We start from the raw sequence: 23155 nt of genomic DNA on the forward strand, positions 1-23155 counted from the left end.
TGTGTCTCAGAAGAGAAACTGTTGTGATGTTTTAAATGAGAATGTATTTTAATTCTTAGTCCCCTGTGCTGCACTTTGGATGAGTGTAATTCAACATCCAGCAAGACTTCACACTTGCCGCCGTATTTTCACTCACGCCTTCACGCCTTTTCTGATATAATAGGGATCTAAAGTGGGAGAAACCAGTGGTGACACCTCCTCATCCTCCTCCTCCTTCTCAGTCCAGCTCTGCAGCTCCTCCATCATCCACACCAATAACATCAGGAGTAAATCAATGGGGATTGATGGCAGATGGCAGATGGCTATCGGGCACACATGTGCACACACACACTACCACAAAGAGCTAAAAGAGGTTCTTGTCTCTCTTAATGGACTCGTGCAACCACACCTCCCCCATGTTAATCAACAGTGACTAATAGCCATTGGTCATGGCTGGACCCATGTCTACTGGTTTTAGGAACTTTTGCAGCATTTTTTTTTTTTTTTTTTGTTAACCTACATTTTGCTTTTTCTTGTGAGATGGAAGCGTTTGAGGAGGGAACAAAAAAAATATGAAAAAAAAAAAAACCTGAGGACATGCCTGTGTTGCAGTTTGCAAGAAATTAGGAAAATTACAACCAGCAGAATTGGCCCCAAACTAGAAGTAAATAGACAATCAGACATCACAAAAATGAGTTCTAGTCTGGTTATTCAAATGTTTCTACACGTGTTTCTAATGGGTTGCAATTTACCAAAAACATGTTTCTAGTTGTACCTCAAACGCGGCGATACTTCATTAGCGGCCATGCCAAGTTTTGTGGTAACTAGGGAGCTTGTTAGTGAAAACTTGGCACGCTGTAAACACGTGTTGTGGACGGTCGGTTTAACCCGCAACAACAGGGTTTAGCTGTGTTAAGTTGCCAAAGGATATAATGATTCATGCAGCCATCAGTCCAACCTCCAAGATGATGTGTGTGTGTAGTGTGTGTAAAGCGCTCATTTGTGCCAAATGTCTTCAAATTGGATTTGCTGAGCCAATCCTTGCTGTTGCTACACAAACGCTTGTATATTTTAGGCATACCTGGTTCCCTTTATGCCAACGGAGTCTACGCTGTGCTAAAGGCTGCAGTAGTCGTTACTCTTGAACTCTCCTTGTAACTCCCAACTGAAGCATAAAAATGTGTTTGTGGTACGAAAGTGGAACAAATGCATCAGAATTACTGCCTGATCACAAATATCATTTTGCAAAACATGCTGTAGCTCTGCAGTGTGGAATAGTCTTGGTCTAACATTTTTTTCCCATTAGTAATTATGCTTTAATTCATCAGATGGAGATCAAATGGAGCCAAACGTTCTACTGTAATGCACATAATTCAAAAGTCCATATGGGACAAATCGGTTGTTTTGTTCCAATATGTACATGTTGCTCCATTCTTCCAAGGAATCATGTGCTAACTGTTAATGGGATCCTTTAATTTCTATTTCTTACTACTTTCCTGTTACTACTCTCCTCCTAAGGAATTTATATATGTCTTTTTTATCACAATTAGCAATAGCGTAGAGCGTGTCTTTGGTAGGACAGCTCTATTGATGGCTGGAGAATGGGAGCATGCCAGACAGCTGCGGTAATGCCATTCCAACACTCAAGCCTTGTCACACTGAATGCAACCGTCTGCGGCTTCCTTCCTCGCTGAATCTCCCATTGGGTAGATTCGGGCAGCGAGGAGGCGAGCGCCCGCTAAAATAGGCATCATTGTTCGGTAAACTGACTAATGAAAGACGGGGTGGGGCGGGGTAGAGGGGGGGCGGAGGGGTAGATTGGAGCGGGGGCGGGGATGGGAAGGAGAGGAGATGAGGTCACACATTGTTCTCCCGTTGGTAGTCTTTCCTTGGCCGTCTCGTGGGACGGCTGTTTGCTTGTGTGGAGGGCCCCGGTGCTGCTTTGTTGACTCGCCTGCTTTGAGGTCAGTGAAGCTGGGATGTTGCCAGGACTAGGCGCACACACACACACACACACACACACACACACACACACACACACACACACACACACACACAGAGGGCTTCACAGCTTTCCTCAGTGCAAAAACCCCCGAAGGAAGCAGAGATGGATGTTGCTGGAAGGTAGCAAGCAGCTGGTTTCTTGACCTTCTCTTAAGGATGCAACTGTAGTCTGAGTCAAAGGAAAGGTTCATAGAGGCCTGTGTCATCAATCACTACCCAAGACCTTTCTCGAAAGAACAGTCATATGGTTTTCTTTCTCATATTCCATGAGAACATGTATTTTATGGAGTCAGTAATTTAATTTTCTTGGTCGTCCCCTCAGAAGAACAAGGTCACTTAGTACCTTCAACTATAAGCTACATTTTTTCCCAAGCAAACATTCATTTTATTTTATTTTCTTACTATTATTGGAGGCTTAGTTCTCCGTTGTATGCTTGCCTCCAGACACATTTCACATCTTTGAATGCTCAGACTTTCTTCGCTCATTAAGGCCTAAGGCAACCTCATGTGCAGGTACGTGCACATGTTGCAGAAAGTCTAAATAGATTAAGTTAACAGAGTCAGTCCAGCACGAAGCTAGATTCATGTCATTACTCTACCTGAACAAATTGCATGATTTATACCATTCATGCTTATGGTGTATCTCAAACTCGTGTTTTCAGATACTGTTAATTCACAATTATAGTCCCAGATATCTTAAATTCCTCTCCAGTCAGGACATCTATATTTACCTTTTCAGATAGTTTAAATTAGTCCTTTTTTTTTTTTTTTTTAATCTAGTCAGACTGATCTTGTCCTGCAGATGTCTTAACCTGGAATTATGTTTATCGTCATGTTGTTGGCATGTCAGTGTGATCATACACATTTTGAAATACAGTTTTGCAGATATCTGTAGTTCCGTCAGAAGCTACAGCAAGCGGGAAGCAGAGGCAGCTTGCTGTATAAACACACCACACCACAAGTACATACGATAAGCCGACTACGTCAGAGCAGCTCGACGCCGAAGTTCTGCTAAATTTTGCCCACAAGTTCCCAACGATGGAACTTCTTGTTCTCGACAAATTCCTCACTGATAAGCTCTTCCTGTTTCCCAGCGTTTTCTATTGATCTTATCTGCCACAGGATCTTTTACTTCCACTGTTCAAATTCTTTGCTGGACAAATTATCCAATGGGAAGCCTTGCATGAGCAACGTCACGCACAACAATTCAGACCAGTCATAATAACTTTTAAAATATCCGTGACCGTGATTTCGACGAGTCAAAACTGAATTATAGATACCTCTGTTGCTTCGGTTAGTCAGAATGATGCTTTCTTCAATAAAAAATTCTGACCAGTCACAATGTAAATGCTGTTGTTGACATCTTGAACGTTAATCCAAGATAGCCAGATTTGACAATTAAATCTTAAAACAGCCTGAAATGGGAACTTGTAGACTGCATTAAGGAGGGCCATCATGTCTGTGGCATCATGGAATGACCACACTGGAAAGTCCACTGTGCTTGTGGCTTCAGATATGGTTGGGAAGATGTAGCATGTATGGACACAACTGCTTCACTGGATCAAGAAAGAGCTTCAGTACTAAAAAATAAAAGCTATTTATTTCAGAAGACAGGGCTTCTACCATCACTCTACAAAGAAATGTAGTAATGCCACAAATGAACAGCGGCGTGCACGGACGCAGCGGCCCCATCAGTAGCCAGCGAGAGTGAATGTTTAGTGTCTTGCCTATCCCAGACGTCCATTCTGCAAAACTTCAATGATCCTGAGGAAACACTCTCTCATCTTGCCTGTACAGCAAAATGGCAATAAATCTGATTTGATTTTGATATCAGTGCCGTGTGCAAACAGAGAAGTTACAAAGAGTTCAAACAAAATGACACAGAGCATATAAGGAATCTACTGTTTATTTTGAACTGTAAATGTACCACAGTAAACTTTACGACAGTGTTCTTATCTATGCTGATTTATCTCCTCTTCGACATAAAACATTTGCAACCAAGCGATTGTTCTACATGTGTGAAACATGCAAAGACGAGACAACTGGTGTCAAACGAAATAACTCACTGGCAGAAACGCAGGCCGTCTGTTTGACACACGATAAACTAGCAGGTCTACGAGCAATTCTAACCCTCTGGTGTCATTGATTTCCATCCGTTAGTAAAATCAGATTAGGCGACGATCAATAAAGGTTTGACTTTCAAATGACATTCTTTGTTCTGTCTCCATGCTGTTCCCTCATGCAGAAACCCCCGTTCTTCGTTCATAGCATGCACACTGAAAGACTGAAAGGTTTGAACAGCGAAGAAAGAAGTACAAACTATGAGTCAAATATGTCAGTTAAGGGAAATGAGGCGAGGGCTCAGTATCTGTATAGAGACAATTGGCACACTGGTGGTTAGTGTCACTAAGAAGAAGCGCACCAAGGCACAACTTTGGTTTTTATCGTAAATGCATCATACAGAAAACACCATTTTTCCACTGACTAACACTGATTACATCTAAACCCCAAACTTCTTGCTACTTTTGCAGACGGTTACTCCCCAGATGACCATGATTCACCCTCAACTTCAGACTCCTCAGAATGGACAAACTCCCCCTCAGCAATATTTCTACACAACACCTGCTTCATTTCTGTATGCCCCTGTTCTTTCTTAGCAGTCGGGGCTTTAGCTGAGTCAATATCCACCCTGGAGTTTCCGTTCACCACATTCTGGTTTTCTGAATGCCCCCAAACTAGGCTGTCAGCAAATCCTACGTTCTGGTTGGTGTGCTCTGCTGCTTCATTAAAGGGATCCTCCGGTTGGTAGGTGGCAGCGCTCCCCAAGGAGGACACCCAGAAGTCGCTCTTTACGCCGGAGGAAACAAAACCACGGAGGCTGCTGTCTGTTGCATCTTTTACCCCAAAGATATCGTGTTCACCCGGTGTTCTGTCAGGGGACATCTCAAAGGGCTCTACTTGATGCGTCACAGCACCTTTATCAGCTGCTTCGGGCACATTATCACATTTTTCATCCTGCTCGTTCTGATCTCTGATTTCAAAGTCCTCTCTTGGGTTCTCTAGGACTTCCCATTCAGCTGCTTCTGGAGCTGCTGGAAACTCCAAACAATCTGCAACGTCCTCAACTCGATGCTTCTGAGAATCGTGAGATGCTTCCACAGGTATTTCTTCTTTCGTATCAGCGGGTACAGTCACATCATTCCCCTCCTTTTGATCTGCTGTCACCAGTAACACAGAGTTCGGATCCTCTGAGTTGCTGATTTGTTCCATATCAGGCCTGTTATCAAAATCACCCAAACCAGTGTGATCTTCTGTTCCATCAGCATGCGTCACCATGGACACATTGTGTTCATCCTCTTTCTCTCTGTTCTCTGGTGCATCTGGAGCTTCTGTATCTTCATGGTAGATGTTCTCCTCAGTTGCAGTGTCTGTTCGAGACATTACCACTGATGGATCACTGATAAATAGGTTCTCAGAAGTCTGATCTGTAATTGTTATAAGTTCATGATTTACTCTCATTCCAGTCTCTACACAGTAAGACATGTCCTCTGTTTTTGTTTTTCCAGCCTCTTCTTCCTCTGTCATTTCCTCGACAGCCTTCCCCTCCAGGTTCGCCGTCTCCTCGCTGACCTGATGCTGTGCAAAGTGAACGCTGTAGCTGTCTGTGGACAGATTCTCTAATTCCTGCTCCACAAGTCTGTCTATCTCCAGCTCCTCGTCATAGTCTACATTTTCGCGTACCGTGGGTTTGGGGAGTTCTTCAGTTTCTTCATCTGAATGTCCCTCACTGACTTTGCTGATCATTTCTTCTGCGTTTTCTACGTCATCGTCATGCTTACTTACAGTTGTACCATCTCTGTCTTCAATATGAGTGTATCCCATATTATATTCCTCATCCATTGTCCCCCCTTCGACCTCCTCGCACAGATCCTCCATAGTTCCAAACCTCTTCGCCTTTTCCTCACTCCACATCCCAGTCCCTGTCTCTCCGACCTTTCTTTCCTGTTCACCTTCACTGGATTCGCTCTCATCCATGTGCGATGCCTGAGTGTTCGCGTCAGTCTCGTCGCTTTTGTATCGAATCAGAGGACGAGTGTCTGCGAGAGTGTTATCCTGAGCGTAGCTGTCACTCTCCAGCTCAGTCCTCCATGACACGGAGACATTTTGAGAGTCCTCCTCATCGTCTTCTTCACTATCCACAGGCGGCTCATGCTTTTGCTCCGGCTCAATGCGCTGTCCATCATCCACTTGTGTATCCATCAGTGAAGAGGCCACATTGTCATCTTTCTCGACATCCCCAACAAAATCCTGCCGAGTTTCTCTCTTCTTATGCTCCGGTTCTTTTGCTGATATGTCTTCCTCTGGTTCAGCGTGCTGCATTTTTCCTTCATCATTTTTAATGCCATCATCTGTCTTCAGAACAACCCTCTTTTCTATTACGCTATCCCAAGTATCCATCTCTTCTCCATCGGGGTACAACTTGTCCTCAACATCTGTTTCATTTGCGCCCACCGTGGAACAACCCACTTCTTGTCTCATCTCAACTGCATCCTCATTTGAAATGTTTCCATCATGGGTGTAATCTGTCGGTTGGTTGAAGACGCTTTCCTCAAGCTCGCATTCGGAATCTGGACTGCTCGGCCTGGATTCAAACGTTGGTTCAAGCATGGCCTCAGTTTCGGAATCTGAAGTCTCCTCTTGCACGTGCTCTACCTCTTTATCTACGCACTCTGTCTTTACCCATGCCTCAACTGGAGCATGTGGCTGTTGCATATCTTCTTCCGTCCCATCGAAAGCCACTTCCTTATCAGAGTCATCGGAGAAACCGCAGGACTCCTCCGTCATTCTGACATGGTACGGCGTTAGGCTGGGTGTCGTGAACTGATGCTGACCAGCTTCATCACTCATGGACGGCTCACTGCTGAGGCCAGACTCAACCTGAGAACTGACAACCGACTCAACAACTGGTCTTTCGTCAAGAGGTTCGGCATCAACACTTTCTTTGTCCTCCGATGTTGTTGCAACAACGTCCTCCTGCTCATTGGGAGGTGACAAGGGCTCAGCATAGGTGACCTTCTCATGAACCTCCTGTGGTCTGAAATTTTCAATCGCGCCATCTTGGAGGATTTTTGGATAAGGGCTTTCCCATGTTGCTGATTTTGCTGCATCAGAATGAGCAGGTTTCTCTGAAGTCTTCAGCGTTTCTGTTAAAGTCATGGGTTTTCTACTCCATGTCGGTGTTGCAGTTATCACTGTGGGTCCTGCTTTGACGTGGGCAGATGCGAGGGAAGCGGTCTTGTGGCTAGCAGGCAGCTGGGTCTGGTAATTCTTTTTAACCCCCTGAGGACTGAAAACTGCATCTGTGGAGGATGACAGCAGAGCTCATGAATACACAATGAACTCAGCGACTGTAAGAAAGACTTGTGCGTACATCTCTTGAACACACAGTTTAAATGAAACCAGCTGTACTGTATTCTTTATGATATTCTGTAAAAGATTTTCTGCACTCCAAGGTATTTAATATGCCGACACAAGTGTGTGGGGATAGACTGGGAGAGTCTGCCTCACCAAAGCATTATTAAAACGTATGTTCTCAATGGAGTTTGGACACTAATGGTGATTTATTGATCGTCATTTCCTTTCACTGCTGTCTATGTTACCGGAAAGCCAAGCCATATGGCTCAATAACCTTTGTAGACTATCTTGGTGGCTTACATTACAGGATCCAAAGTGCCTACCTCAGCCCCTTCAGCCGAGCCCCCACCACCACTAAGACTAATGCGATTACGGACTGTATCAAACATGTCCCCCATTTTGAGGGGCTTTTACTAAGACTCAGTAAAATTATACCTTTACAGCGACATGAAGTAGTAGAGAGTGGACATAGTTGGATTTATGTGATCTATTGTGGTTCCCTACGAGGCAGCAGTAAAGCCACTGGCATGATGCTGATGTATGAATACCGTTTATTTTAATTACCTGTGATTGAAATGTGTCTTGGCTGATTCAACAGTGAGACGTCTCCCTTGAGGCTTTCATTATCCAGCAGAGCTCTATGGAGACAGACAGCAAGAGAAGATTACATTCTGAAGTTGTTCAACTTCTGCACACAGGGATGTCAGGATGTTTTGCATTTGGAGGAGCCGTGTAGGGCTGAATCCTGACGGGATGCTGCATTCAGAGGTGTGGATGTGAAGCAAAGGGAGACTTTGGCTGCTGTTGAGCAGCAGGAGCAGACCGAGGTCTGTTGTTATGGTAATGAAGGAAAGGCCCTACTATTGAGGAACCATCTGCAGCACACAAACCTCTGCCATCTATTCCTCACACACACACACACAGACTGAGTGGACACTGTTGAACACACACATATAATGACAGCTGATATTACAAGCAGCCCATGCAGCACTAATACCACTGTCTCCATTCACACATGTGGACCACAGCAGTCTCCATTCCAGCACAGGCTCTTATAATTAGCTGCATGTCTAACAACAACTGAAAGTGTTGTCTGCATTTCTTTACAAGCTCCAGCTTGACTGAAGTAATAGCACAATACATCTTGGTGTAACAGTTTTACATGTGGTGGATGACATTGAAACCTGTCCTCTAGTCTGGTCCTCCCCCCACCTGCTCCCCTGTGCTGTTATTCTAGACTCCCATCGCTCATAAATCGGTATCTTCTCACTGAAGGGTGAGGGTCAATATTTTGAGGAGGGGGGAAGAAGGAGAAATGAGACACCCCTATAGAGCTTTATAATGGATAAGTTACTCCGTCCAAGACAACAGAGGCTGCAGTTTCAGCAACGCGACCTTTAGTCCAGACGGCTGCGGACAACTCTTTGTCGGCTTCTCTCACTCATGGAAGGCCCCGTTACTGAACAGCAGCTTCTCAATGAGTTAAATTAATCATCTAAATCACGCTTGGCATAACAATGACGATAGCTCAGCTAGCTGCAGGTGGAGTTTCATCCAGCTTTTGACTCCAAAAATGTGAATGAAGACCAGTTGCTATTGGGGCTGCAACGAAAGATCATTTTCATGATTAGTTGAGCTGCTTTTTTATTTTTTCAATTTGTTGATTTAGTCCACAAGATGTATTAAATTAGCTAAATGAGCTGATAATAAGTGTAGGGACCTGTCATAAAATGTTTTGTTTTGTTTGACCAACAGTCAAAAACATGATAATCAGTTTACTACGAACAGATCATTTTAGATTCATTCGGCTCAGAAACATGTTCCTCTGCTGCCGAGTTCAAACTCATCTCATAAGTTGTGAAACAGTAAAACTAGCTGAGTGAAGTTAACCTAATTTGAGACGAGTTCAATAGACACCAGATATTGAGTTGAATCAGCTGCTGATATACTGTAGACAGTGATCTCAGACAGGCTTGTTTCCCTTTTATATTTTCCGAGTTCAAAGAGTTTCTTCTTCCTTTAGCTCTGAGAACGTGCAGCCGCAACTGTTGAAGCCATTTTGGAGTCAGAACAACCTACAAGTAGCACAACTGCCCACCGTTTTAGGTCAAAATGCTTTAAAACTTGCACTTTTAGTTTGACTTTTTAAAATTTGAATTTGAATTTAAGTGGCGTGAAAATAAAAGTTTGACATTTTAAGTTGAATTAATTACATATTAGGAAAACGTATTTACATCAAATATATTATAAATGATAAGTAGATTTCAATAAATTCCTTAATGCTGTTTTACAGTGCACAAGACAGGAAGGCCTGTCAATAGTGTTCTGGGTTGCGAAAGTGAGAAGTTATTATAGTGAGTCTTGTGTTATCGGTGTGCTGACACATGGTAGAGTGTTGATGTCATAGCAGCAAACAGTGGTATAGAAAAGCGGAAACCCTTTTTTTTTTTTTTTTTTTTTACATATTATAGAGCGTTCACATTTAGGTTGAGTAAAAAAAAAAAAGGAACTACAGTTTTGAGCTGAGCTGTAAGGATTCCCACGTGTCCATCAATGTACATGAGTCAACGATTTCTATTATCGAAACCTCATTTAGGAAACGTGAGATATTCAGTTCCTAGCGTGAGTTGGCTTTTTAACAAGAATCAAGAATGTGTGAAGCTGCACATTGGAATCAACATTCAATGCCTCCCACTTGTCTGATATCAAAAGTTCCTTAGATCCCCCCTGCCCGACTGGGGTTGAATGCTTTCACATCACCGTGTAAAGGTAAAGTTACTAATTCATCAGAGCAACATGACTGACACCCTGTGAAAGCTGCCCCATCACGAAAAGTCAAAGCAGAGGCTGACTTGTAGAATGACTCTTATCTTGATCAGTCTGCTGTTTTATTTTAAATGACATCATCGAAACAGGAGTCATATCATGAAGAGTTTTTTTATATATCTATTGGTCATGGTATCGTTGATGGTGATGGTGGGAGAACAGAATGCATGTTAGTAGACCGTAGCTGTGTGAATAAATCAAACGGTGCACCCTGTGTATCCACGTCCTTTGGGATGTGTTGGAAGAACTGTGTAAAGAGGAAAATGCTTTTTACTGTAAATGGATAGAATATACATTTACACCTGTGAGGCCATATTCTCACCTGATTTTTAAAGCCAGTACAGTATATTGGAACACAGTCAAGTAATGGTACAAAAAGTGAAGAATCTGTGTTCAAAATAATCTAAACTTTTATTGCAAAATCTCATATAACCTCACACTGAAATAGCCCCTAACAATCATGATACTGTTTCGTGGCGTTTCTGTTGCTACTGAAACAGGAAAAAAAAAAGAAAGAAATTTTGGCCTTGTTATGACAGTTTAACTCTGAAATGACGCTGCATGTGTGTGAAAGGCTCTGCACTTTTTCACATCGTTACTTCTTTAGCTGCCTGTAAAACCTTGAAACTGAGAATTTTTACAGCTCAGTGAATGAATGAACCAGATGACTCCTTTATTCTTCTTTTTTTTTTTTTTTGCATCATAGCAAATATCCTTGTTTATTATGGGAAATACATATAGTCTGCCACACAATGTATGCTTGAAGAGGCTCCACCATTGCACAGGATAATCAGGTGTATAAAAAATATATATATATATGAAGTGTGCTTTAAAAAATGACATTTGTTTGACGTGAAAGAGCAGCTGTCAGTGACGCGTACCTGTACGTCGCCACCTCCAGGCCCAGAGACATCTGCAGCTGCAGCAGGCCTCGGTTCTCCTTGAGGATGTGGTCGGTCTGCTGGCCCATCTCTTCTTTCTCCGCCTCCAGACCGTCCAAGTGCTCCTGCCAAAATGGAAGTAGAACAGGAAAGGGAAGCAGTTAAAAAGGCATGAAAAAAACAAAACAAAACAAACCCAATGGTGTCGTCTATAAGCAAAAATAAACACCCATTGTTTTACTGTTTGTCACACAGTGCGGCCTGTTCAACTTCTGTAAAGAGAGGGACCATTTTTCTTGTTGCTGCGCTGACCTAAAAGTTATAACACGGACACAAGTCCAGGTTCCACTAGTTTGTTATTAGACTTGCAAATGTCGGCGGACTTTGTTGTTAGTCGTCCAGGACCACAGTGGGTGAAAGCAGCATCGCCGTGAAAAGTGCTTAGTTTGGGTTCTTCACCCCTCAGACCTCACTGTGACCCAGAACTAATCCCAACAGCCCCAGCCTATAACTGTGTAGCCCCCCCCCGTCCCTTTCTTATCCAAATGTTTTCAGTCCATCAGAATATTAAATGAGCGTACTAAGAGAGCAAAGCCCTTTGGGGAGGAACTCACGGCTGCTCCCTAAAGAATTCACCGGGGCATCTGGCATTTCACTAAACGCTTTGAATATATGCCATAAAAACGAGATGACAAAAAAAATCTCATCAAATCCAAAAGTTAATGTAAGATATTGCGATGCATTAAGAATTTGATCCGTTCAGACGTGACCAGTCATATGCATCGACCTGCAATAGCAGACGTGTCTGAGCTCCATTTTGCGACAGATGATTATCAAGTGTCCACATTCCCCTGTGGTTTGTCACTTCATTATTTTAGACTGAGCTTGTTTGTGCCATGTGAAGCGTTGACAAAGACATCAACCAACCGCAGTGACTCGCTGCACATTTCATGAGCTTGTGACCTTGGGGGTGATTGTTTCACACAAGTCCAGCTTCCCAGTTTGCTGAATTCTTTGTCACAGCTTAACAAAAATAAAAAATAAAAAAGCAGTAGTTTAAATGGAAGGACTTTGTCAGTGAGCAGAAAATCCACACGTTGTCTCCTCTAAAATAGGACACAGATAAACTGGCACTTTGCTGACATACAGTATATGTGTAAATATGAATTAAATTACTTGTTTGACCAGTTTACTTTGTCTTTAATGAATCCAGACATACAAAATCCCATGTGAGCTGGTTCATTCTACCCTTACATGCCTCTAAACTAAAATATTTCGATGCCAACACCACAGCTAAACATTATGTACCATTAAAACTGGGCATATCGAGCTGTTGGGTACACAGCTGCACGATCAGCTGAAACATATTTCCCCTGCTTGCACTAAATTGCAAGGTTGGCAATGACAGACCAGCTCCCACAACGTTCAGCTGAGATGGAGCTCAGTGCAACGTTCCTGTGCAATAGAACACACTTAATGGAACACACACACATGATAAAAGCTTTAAATGCCATTACAGAAAGATATAGTACCATAGTCTAAATTGAAAGTACTTGTTTGCTCAAAGCTTCCTATGAGATTGTTTACAGTTTCATTGGATACTGACTGGTACATTCCAGCAGCTATGAATTATCACACTCACCTGGAGCTGCTGGATCTCCTGGCTGTATCTGTCTCTCTGCTGGGCTGCAGTCTTCTCCAGATGCAGCCTGACATCCTGAGCCGAGGTCCTCTCCTTCTCCAGGGCTTGGAGCTTCAACTGGCTCTCGCGCTTCTCTTGGCCCGCTTGGGTCAAACGGCTCCTGGTCTGGTTAAGCGACTCCTCGAGCCGAGCTAACTGGCCCTCATAGGCCTCTGCCGCCTCCTGCCATGCCCTGCTGGCCCTCTGGGAGTACTCGTGCTCCAGCTGGAGGAGATTTGGTGTCTGGTTGCATCTCTGAACCGCTGTGTGAGGCATCGTGGCTCTGGAACGGCTCAGCGTGGCCTCCAAGTGGGCCACATCCTCGTGATGGGTTTGAACTAGGAGCCTCATCTCCTGCTCCAGCTGACTGACCTTCTCCCTCAGCCAGATCTGTGCCCTTTGTTCCTCCTCCAGCTCCTTCCTGCTCTGCTCCAACTTCGTCTTGGCCTTCATGTGGGCCTGAGCCTCCCTCTGCCTCAGCATGTCCAGGGCTTGAAGCTCCTCAGCCAGCTTGCCAACTTCCAGCTCTGTGAGGACCCTGTCCCTCCAGGCCGCTTCCACTTCCAATCTTGTTTGCCGCAGCTTTTCCTCCAGGCCCTTCCTGTGTGGCGAGACTCCGTGACTGTTATGCCTCATAGCTTGGATCTCCTTTGCGAGCAGCGCGTTCTCCTCCTCCAGGAGTTTGACCCGACTCAGGTAGGTCTCCAGGCGTCGATTCAGGTTCAGCATCTGATGCTTCTCCTCACCCAGGTGGTTGGAGTGGAAGATTTTATGCACACTGTGGAACTCCATGTCAGAAAACAGAGAGATACGGCAAAGCGAGGCCTCACTCGGAGATACACTGATTAGGATTTGGCAGCCAACTGTATCTCTGTGTCCAGGCCGGAGTCAGTGCGTGGGCTTTTCTTTTTGTGTGAGTGAGGCTCCTGTGAGGCTCCGGGAGTGTGACTGCCAGCGAGAGGCTTCCCTTTCATAGGAGACTTAATGAAGGGGCCGGGCACATGGACAGCAGGGGAGGAGGGATGGAGAGGGAGGAGACTGAAGTGCTGGAGAGGGAGGGGAGAGGAGATATGGAGAAGGATGGAGGGCGAGAAGAGTGGGATGAAGGACAGAATGTTGAAGGAGAGATGAGATGGAGGGGTGGAGTAGATGGGAAAGGGCAGACAGAGGCGGTGATGTAATTTCCGAGGTTAACTCTTTCATCACTGCCACGGTTTCCAGCGTAGTTTAAGCCGCCGGAAAGCTTTGTTGCATGCCCCACTTCTATCTTGTCTTGCCTTTTATACTGACAAAATAAGAAATAAGAAGTAGTCAAGTTCAACGTTTCCATATCAAGTGCAGAGTTTAGAGTCAGGAATTGTCAGCAGGAAAATCATTCTGACTAAGAAAACCAACTCACATGCCAGCTACTGACCAACAGTGTCTAAAGTTTTCTTGCTGGCAGCAAACAAAGAGGGTAGCTGTATATATCTGGTGAATGTTATATATAAATAAATGTAATATATATACATAAAATTGGATTACACTGACAATCGACTACTTGAAATGCTCAGTGCAACTGCAAGAAACTTTTCTTAACGTATTTTTAAGACAAGCAAGTTTTTGGAAACAACAGCTGCTTTAGTGCTCGAGAGGATTTCGGTCATGAACTCTGAGGTAATGTGCCAGTCTCAGAGTCTCCTGCATGTAGGAAAGTTAGTGAATCATCAAATAATGCAAAGTGGGAACCCTTTATGAGATACAAATGCCAAACACCTTGGCACACTGGCCACAGCAGACTATCTGCAGAGAAAAGTGAATCGATCGCCACAAAAAAACATTGGCAATCCTAATAAATTCCATTTTTTTAATCGCATTGTCTTGAAAAAAATATTTAAAAATGCCAGAGTAAGTTAAAACGTGGCTGCATCCGCCTCTTTTTAGCAAGTGTCTCTCAACGTTTCAGTGTCCCAGGTGATGCTTGGTGAAATATTGGTGTATGTGTAATTTACAAGTATTGGCAGTAGTTCTCCAAAACTCATATCGCTCAACCGGAGCTATTCATTAGCTTTACTGTAACTCCTAACAATAAAGTCAATAGTGAATCTTATATTAGCATTTATACAACACAGACAGATCTGCTCTAATCCTAATCTGACCAACTTCAAAATTAAACATTGACAAAATTATAGTTTATCGGGCAAATGTACATCAGCAGCAGCACCCAGGACTTTTTAAAGTTTCCTGATTCATTCATCCTTGAAAATGACAATTGACTCAGAATGCGGAACTTGGATGTTTCCTCACTGAATGCAGTTACTGTAGTTACTGTAAGCAGGTAACAAAGCAAAAGGTCGAGAGTGAGTCTCGTGTGATTTTGGTGAATAAATATCCAAACTNCATGCAGGTTTAAACATCTTTCAGTTCTGTGATACAACAGTCCATCCATCCTGACACATATCTGTTCGTCATGTAGCTTAGCTTGTGTCCAAATATTAGTTTTTTGTTTTGTAGTCACAAGTAAATGAATATTAAATTTAAAGGCAAACAGCACATTTTAAAGTGTGGAATGTCGTTCGTCAAACGAATCTTTAGGGCTGCACGGTGCCTCGGTGGTTAGCACCGTCGCCTCGCAGCAAGAGGAGTGATTACAGCAAGTACTGTAGTGGATTGGCCTGAAAGCTCTCATCCTGCCATTCATGCAATAATACAAACTGTTTGTAGTGAAACGTTGTGTTTGTCACACGAGAAATGTGTTGATAATAAAAGTTCGTTGATGAACGGTGAACTGCAGCAGACTCAGTGCATGGCTTCGAACCTTTAAAAAACAAAAAATGTCCTCATGACAACTCATCATTATTGTTTAACCCTATTCAGGACTCTCATGTTTCCATATGTAGAAGGTCTTTCAGGTTCCATTGGACCTCAAGAACGAATGTGTGCAAATCATTTGGGATTCATTCTAGACTTTTATACTTTTCCAATAAGTTGACATATTTTTGTTTCCAAATGCATGACAAATGTCCCTCTTTATGTTAAAAAAAGGTTCTTCAAAAATAAAAGCCGATACCTGTCACCTAATCCAAATGGCCTGGAGTCCAACGACCCCCAAAGTCCTGAATAGGGTTCACCAAACACCAGCTGCTACATCAAAACTGAACTAAAAGTCACTCTTCAGTTTAAAACTGGTACACTACATGCTGACTCTACACAACCCACATGTTTCATTGTCAGCAGGTGAGATTCTGTCTCGTAGATTAAACGTTTTCAAGTTTAGTTTTTTGTTTCTTTTGCATTGCAGAATCATGTCTTCATGATGCCTAACAACACAAATGACAACAGGTGGACAACACAACCACATTCTGTATTGTCTGTGATGATCCTCAGTCATCCAGGTCATGGTTGTTCTCGTAGTTTGATCGTAGCAGCTGGACTTGCTTGAGCTTCTTGAAGACGTTTCACCTCTCATCCAAGAGGCTCCATCAGTTCTGACTGAGTAGTTGGGAGTTCCAGATACCCTTAACGAACCCCATTGTACGATTAAACTATGAGAAGAACACATTCTGTATTATATATGTGAGAACAGACACATGTCCTTAAATGTGAATAATGGCTCAATTAATCAATAAATAGATGAATTAGTGAAGACATCATTAAAATAACGTTATTACCAATACATTGTCTTGAGCATTTTATTAAAGCCCAAGTGTAGCTGATAAATTCTTGTATGCTCAGTTGTGCTACATAACACATAATGTGGCTGCACTAGTGGGTTCATAAATGACTCCAACCACAAGCACAAACCACAGATATGTAAAATTAGACCACTTAGTCACTTTTTTATTTTCGTTCAAACATCAACTTCTGAAGCAACAACAATTCAAATGAAACCGAGATGAAATGATCCATTTGTGAAGCAATGAAAACCTGATGAAAGCATTTATTTATTTTTTTCATCTTGAAGAATTGCAAAGCGTCACACGGAGCAAATGCATCTGATGAGTCGAAAAATGACTTTGAGCTTCATCTTTTGCACTTTTTACAGTCTGCCAAGCAGATTGAGGGAGATTCTGCAAAGAAGGGCTGACTTACTGCAGATATTTCAACATTTGTGTTTCAGCTCTACGAGCTCAGAGGAACATGAGGAAACAGAGACGTGATAAGGATCAGGTTGACTTCATGAAGGAGCAGGAACAGCAGCAGTTCGGAACTCAAAACCACACGCTTCTCTGTAAAATATAAATATAGCTCCTTGAACACTTTCACACGTCCTTCTCAGCCTTCGGATAAAATTGATGCTGAACTTGATGCTTTTTGAAAAATGAACAGAAGAACACAAAGACTGGCTGATGGATCTTTATCTGNCTCATTAAGAAACAACATCTCTGGAGTCACTCAAAATCTCATCAGCTCTCCAACAAAACCTAATCCAGCATGGTTTGGTTTCCTGGCTTTCAAGATCACCTGGCTAAACACACAGCACACCTTAAAAACCGTGACAGTTTTTAGTCTATTTTCCAGGAAATCATAATCAGACATTCGTGTAAAAAAAACACCTCAGGACACGTTCATGTCCTCCTATCAGCTCCTCCACTCCGGCAGATGCCACGGGGCTTGTGTTTGTTATTTTATCTTATCTTTAAAAAATAAAAAAATACTGAATTCTGTGTTAAACTTGGCTGAACAAAGCAGACAAACGTGTTATAGTCACTTTGGGTTAGTGTCTGGATATTTATAGAACGTGTGAAAAGCATACTTCAATATGTGTCGGACTTGCAGTAAAACTGTGAGTGGTCATATAGGGGGAAACACACACACACACACACACACACACAACTGTGCGGGGGTTGATTTGCTTGTTCTTTCTCACACACTATACCAAGCAAACATCCAAAGTCTCAGTTACAGAATAACCCAATTTCAAAGCGTGCACATTCTTTTGTATCTTTAACAAAGTTATCTCTCAATAACACAAAAGCACGCTGTGTATTATTTGAAGTTCATATCCGTGTTGCTGCTGCTGATGCAAATTTCTGTCTCAGCCAAAAGCAGAAGTTTGTCAGAGCTGCAATTGACAGACTTAACCCAAAAGACGAAATGGCAACTTCTGCAATTATGATCCCCTGCAGTTCAGTCGCATTTCTCTGCCCGCACGTCTGAAAAAAACTCAAAAGGAATTCTGCAGCGATGGCGGAGGGAGAAGTTAGCTATGCTTCAGTTGTGTTCAAAACGAACGCACAACCCCGACAGGGAGGTAAGTTTTTAAAATATTAAAATAGTAAAACTCAGGCATCAGAAGTATCAGTGTTTAAATTCCAGCGTTTATCCTGGTGAACAGTTAAAAATGATTGTGTTGTTCGCCTTTTACTAAGTGTCATGGACAATGATGTTTAATTTCAGCTACTTTAGCAACAGTTGGTTTGTTTTAAAATATAGAACGGTTAACATCTTATCTGACAGCTCCTGTATTATATTAAAAGAGGGGTTGAAGTTGTATAAATGCAAAAAAAGTTGTTGTAATCTGCTGCTCACAGACATATTAGTTTTACACAGGATGTCAGCGGGTCCTCTTTTTGCTCAGTGTTTTTCTATTCATGCAAACCTAAATGATGGTTACTCAATGAGAACAGCTTCCTAAAACTGGTTGAAACTGTTTGTTATGTGCGTCCCCATAGAAGTCAGTCTGTCTTCTTTCCTCTGTGGTCTGACGTCAGGCAGAAATGATCTTCCTCTTGGGTTTTAGCTGATGACATGAACGCACTACGAGGGTCCAGGGACTGTGAAGCATCGTAAAGATTTAAGATGCAGAATTTTGTCAAGCAAAACATTGTAATTTTATTAAATAAGCCTCAGAAAGCCCTCTTTTTATTTAACCACGAGACACGAATTCATCTGTTTTCCTTTCAGCTCCAAAGGAAGAGGAAACTGTGTATGATGAAGTAAAAGTGGGAAATCAAACGACTGAACAACATGCTGATGCAAATGGTAAGTTGTGGGGAGGAAAACCCCCCCAAAAAACTACAATAGAACACGTAGTCATGCTGTGAGGACTGCTACAGCTGCCGTTATACGTGAGCATTAAAGGTGGACTCTTCAATTCTGGAGAAAGGTTATTTTGATCTCTTCCCCCCTTTCCTTCCAATCTGTGCTGTGCATGATCATGAAAATGCAGAGGCTAAATGTTCACGTCAGAATGACATCGTGTGGTTTGGTCCAAGGCGCTAGTACAGACAGCTAATTATCTGAATCTAAAAATGCTCCAGCTGCTACATTATAGTTACAGTTATTACAGTTGCCAACATAAATACGTCTGCTATCCGCTGGCTGAGGTACGTGTTGTCGTTACTCAGATCAGAGTGGAAGTGAACACGTTTACACGATGTTTCACCGAATCGCGCTCAGATATGCGCCTTCTGGCAGGTAAAGGCATTGTGTGTCAATATGAATGTTGTGACCTTAGCTTTGTGAAAAATAAATAAATGTGTAGCTTCTATAGAGCCTCCACATTCACACACACAACATCCTGATATGTTGTGTGTGTGTGAATAACAGGAAGAAATTCAGAAAGCAGCAGGAAATGCAAATAATTAAACAAAGTAAATTCTTCTATGGGCTGCAAGGTGTAGCGGTGCGTGAAGGTCGCCGGTTCACGTCCCGGTGAGGACACCCGGGATCTTTCTGNACCCCTTACAGGCTTACAAGAGGAATGATTACAGCAAGCACAGTCTTTTCCTGTGTTTAGATGAGAATGTGACGACTGATAAAAAGTGGATTTGTAACATGCATTGACAATATGAAATACTTTGGTGTTTTGTTGTAAAAGGAAATTTGCCTTGAAAAATGTGTCGAAGCTGCACCTTCACCTGTCTCTCATTGTAGTTACTGCAGTTATTTCTGAAAACAACACCAGGCTGAATGCAGAAAACTGGAACCTCACAATGCAAAACCAGGAGCTGGAGAAGGACAAGAATAACCTAACAGAACAAATACAGAACATGGAGACGAGCTGGAATGAGCTCAACACCAGTCGAGCTCAGTGGACCATTGATGCCTACTGCCCAGAAAACAGAGGAAGTATGTTCACATCCCAGTAGCTACAAATATACGAATAATAATGATAGCATTGTGCACTAATGTAATTTATTTATTGGTCTCTATTGTTGCAGAACGACAGTGTGAACTCTGTCAGGATGGCTGGCTTGAGTTCAAATTCAACTGCTATACAAGTCCTTACGCTATCGCCTATGATGAGCTGAGAACCTGGGAAGAAGCTCAAGAAGACTGCAGAAGAATGAATTCACATTTGGCTGTTGTTGTTACTGAAGCACAAAAGGTAATGAAGAGAGTTTGACTTTTATTTCTAAAAGTATTCTTTGTAGACCTGAACACAGCCTGAGTCTGTTAGTTACAGTGTGTTTAGAGTAAAACATTTCAGCATCTCTGATAACTTTGTCCACGTTTTTCTTAGAACGTTGTCACTAGATATAGGTGGCCCAAAGGAACCTTTAATCAATACTGGATTGGCCTGAGAGCTGAAAACAAGAAATGGAAGTGGGTTGATGGAACTGATCTGACTGAAAGGTAACAGACTCATTCCAGTCATTTAAATGACAAAATCCATCACTGTCAATCTAACCAATTCTTTCCTTCAGCTCCTGGATTCAACAACCTCCTCCTTACAGTCGTTGCGCAGTTTCTGTCAGTGATGGAGGATGGAAGGCAGTGAGCTGTAATGAGAAGAACCGATGGATCTGCCAGAAGAAAGCTTTGTCTGTTTAAGTAAGCCGTCAGCTGGGTCATGATTATCAAAACCATGAAGACTTCTATGTCACATTAATCAAGTCTCTTGTTTCATTTGATATCAAAATGTAGGAGTGTGTGTGTGAAAACCTGGTAGTTTGATCATGTGGGTGTTGTCAGTCTGCTCCACTGAGAAAAATACAGTAGCTTACCTATCAGGGCAAATGTTGTTCATCTGTAACTTTACATTATCATTTTATTTGCACTGCAATAGATGCACGCACAAGTTTTATATCAGCAGACTGATAAAAGGAACCAGCAAAACTCTTCAGCTTCTTGTTTCATGTAGCATTTTCCATTGCTGCTGCTGTTTGGCCAACAGAGGGCGCTGCTTTACTTCTACACAGCATATTCTCAGGGCTTCTGTATTATTCATGTATTATGTTGAGAATATGTTCAAGAGGAGCTGGCAGCTAATGTTATATATCTATCTGGAAGTGAACTTTGGGGTATTTTCAGTTGAAATGTTTCCACATGACTTTTTCTTGCAAACTGCTGGTTGAAAATGTCAGTAAGTTTGAATGAAATGAGGAGAACCTGCAGGATTCTGTGACGTGTTCAATGAAGACGAGGCGTCAGGAGAGCTGACCTCAGTGTGTTTGTTCCATTTGAGCCTTTTGATTCAGTCTCAGTGTCAGCATCAGCACCAACAGAGCTCCAGAGGAGAACAGGATGTAACGTAATGTGTGATTTCCAAAGAGGAACAATGTTGGTCAGATGTGGCTTCAGTCTCCTTCAGTGGTGTGATATGAAGTACTAAGTGAGATGAAGTTCTCCTACAGAAAGAAGGTTCTGGTTCTGAATGTGACTGAGGCCTTTGTGTGTAGTTCAGGTGAATGTGTTTGTGTTTTTCCTTCCCTGAGTAAAACTGAAGATCTTTTCCTGCCATTCATGCAATAATACAAATAGTTTGTAGTGAAACGTTGTGTTTGTCATACGGGAAATGTGTTGATGATAAAAGTTAGTTGATGAAAGGTGAACTGCAGCAGACTCAGTGCATGGCTTCAAACATTAAATAAACAACAAAAAGTCCTCATGACATCTCATCATGATTATTTAACCCTGCAAAGAAGGACTGACTTACTGCAGATATTTCAGCATTTGCATTTCAACTCTAGAAACTGATTGTGTTTGATCTAATTTCTTTTTCTACAGTCATCAAAACTATGAAGAGACGTGATAACGATCAGGTTGATTCAGGATCAACAATTTCCCTGAGGTACCCCACCAAAGGGCTCAATAAAGTTCTATCTAATCTAATCTAATGTAGGTTGACTTCATGAAGGAGCAGGAACAGCAGCAGTTCGGAACTCAAAACCACACGCTTCTCTGTAAAATATAAATATAGCTCCTTGAACACTTTCACACTTCCTTCTCAGCCTTCGGATAAAATTGATGCTGAACTTGATGCTTTTTGAAAGATGAACAGAAGAACACAAAGACTGGCTGATGGATCTTTATCTGTGGGTAAGAAACTTTATAATACTCTGAAACTGAATGAAGTTCTGATGGCTGCCAAGAATTACTTTTACAGTTTTGAAATTAATTATAAAAGGTTTAAAGTACTGAATGTAGATCTGCAGACTAGAGATGAAACTGTTGTTTGAAATAATTGAAAAGTAATTTAGTATTGAATTGATTAATTGTTTCAAGATGAAGGTAAAATGCCAAATATGTGCCAGTTGAAGCTCCTCAATGGTGCTGATGCATTTACTGAATATATAAATACGTACAGCACATACAGCATATATGATTTATCTGATTGGAAACAGAATGTATTTGGGTTTTGAATCAAACACGACTTTTACAGATTCTGTGCTCAAGAAAACAGTCAGACTTTTTTTTTCTTTCTTTGAGATAAAACAACAAACTGATTATTGAAAGTAATAGAAGACAGATTTATTTGAGTAAATGAAATAAATATGTGCACCTCGACAAAAAAAATCCCCAAACAAACCATTTAATTTAGACAGAAAATCTGTGTTTAATCTATTATGTCCATCTGTACAACAAAACCCATTGAACTGAGACATAACATTTATGTTTAATCTGAATATCATTAAGAGGAAGTCAAGGGAGACGATGACTATGTTAATGCAGCAGTTTGCTCTGTGGAGCAAAAGGAAACCATTCCAGGTGAACAATGCATGTCAGAAATATAATGTGACTGTTCAGCAAACCGTTCTTTTTCTTCATACAGACATACACAAAGATTTGTTGACCATCTTAAATGTTGAAGTTAAGCTGAGTTCCTCATTCTTCCTTCAGATCACAAGTGTCCCTCCTTTACTCGGCGTTTTGCTCCACTGGCAGTGTGTTGGCTGACGCTGTTGGTCATCATGGGCCTTCGTATCTACTGTGAGTTTCTTTTGATGAATATCAGTTCCAATAGATTTGTTTTTCCCTCAGCAGGTAGTTGTTAGCCCATTTGTGTTTCATGAGATCCCCTCCAAAGACAATCAAGGTTTTTACATCGTTTAGACGCACGATGACGACCAATAAGGAGCCAGTTCCTTCTTTCAGAAGGAAACTTTTGCAGCACTTTAAGCTTTAAACATTTCCCATAAAACATACAATATACATTGTGTTT

At 42.1% G+C, this 23155-nt stretch overlaps 2 protein-coding genes across 5 annotated transcripts in view; one reads left to right on the top strand and one right to left on the bottom strand.

Annotated features, from left to right (window-relative positions):
• Positions 1-3871: 3871 nt before the first annotated feature.
• nes (nestin) lies at positions 3872-13704 on the bottom strand. The gene is made up of 4 exons (XM_008297933.1): positions 12748-13704; positions 11106-11230; positions 7963-8036; positions 3872-7343 (listed from the first exon to the last, which is right to left on the bottom strand). Exons 1-4 carry the CDS (start codon positions 13576-13578, stop codon positions 4519-4521), a joined length of 3855 nt encoding a protein of 1284 aa, XP_008296155.1. The 5' UTR covers positions 13579-13704; the 3' UTR covers positions 3872-4518.
• A 4142-nt stretch (positions 13705-17846) lies between these two features.
• The window catches only part of LOC103369256 (asialoglycoprotein receptor 1-like), a 14133-nt gene continuing 8824 nt past the window's right edge, over positions 17847-23155 (top strand). For all 4 annotated transcript variants that reach the window (XM_008297928.1, XM_008297930.1, XM_008297931.1 and 1 more), the window contains exons 1-2: positions 17847-18019; positions 18673-18750. In XM_008297928.1, the coding sequence (XP_008296150.1) occupies positions 17953-18019; positions 18673-18750 (145 nt within the window). In that variant the 5' untranslated portion in view covers positions 17847-17952. The remainder of the gene's footprint in view (positions 18020-18672; positions 18751-23155) is intronic.

This window comes from Stegastes partitus, unplaced genomic scaffold, assembly GCF_000690725.1.
Source record: "Stegastes partitus isolate 25-593 unplaced genomic scaffold, Stegastes_partitus-1.0.2 Scaffold1259, whole genome shotgun sequence".
In the NCBI taxonomy this organism is placed as follows: Eukaryota; Metazoa; Chordata; class Actinopteri; family Pomacentridae; genus Stegastes; species Stegastes partitus.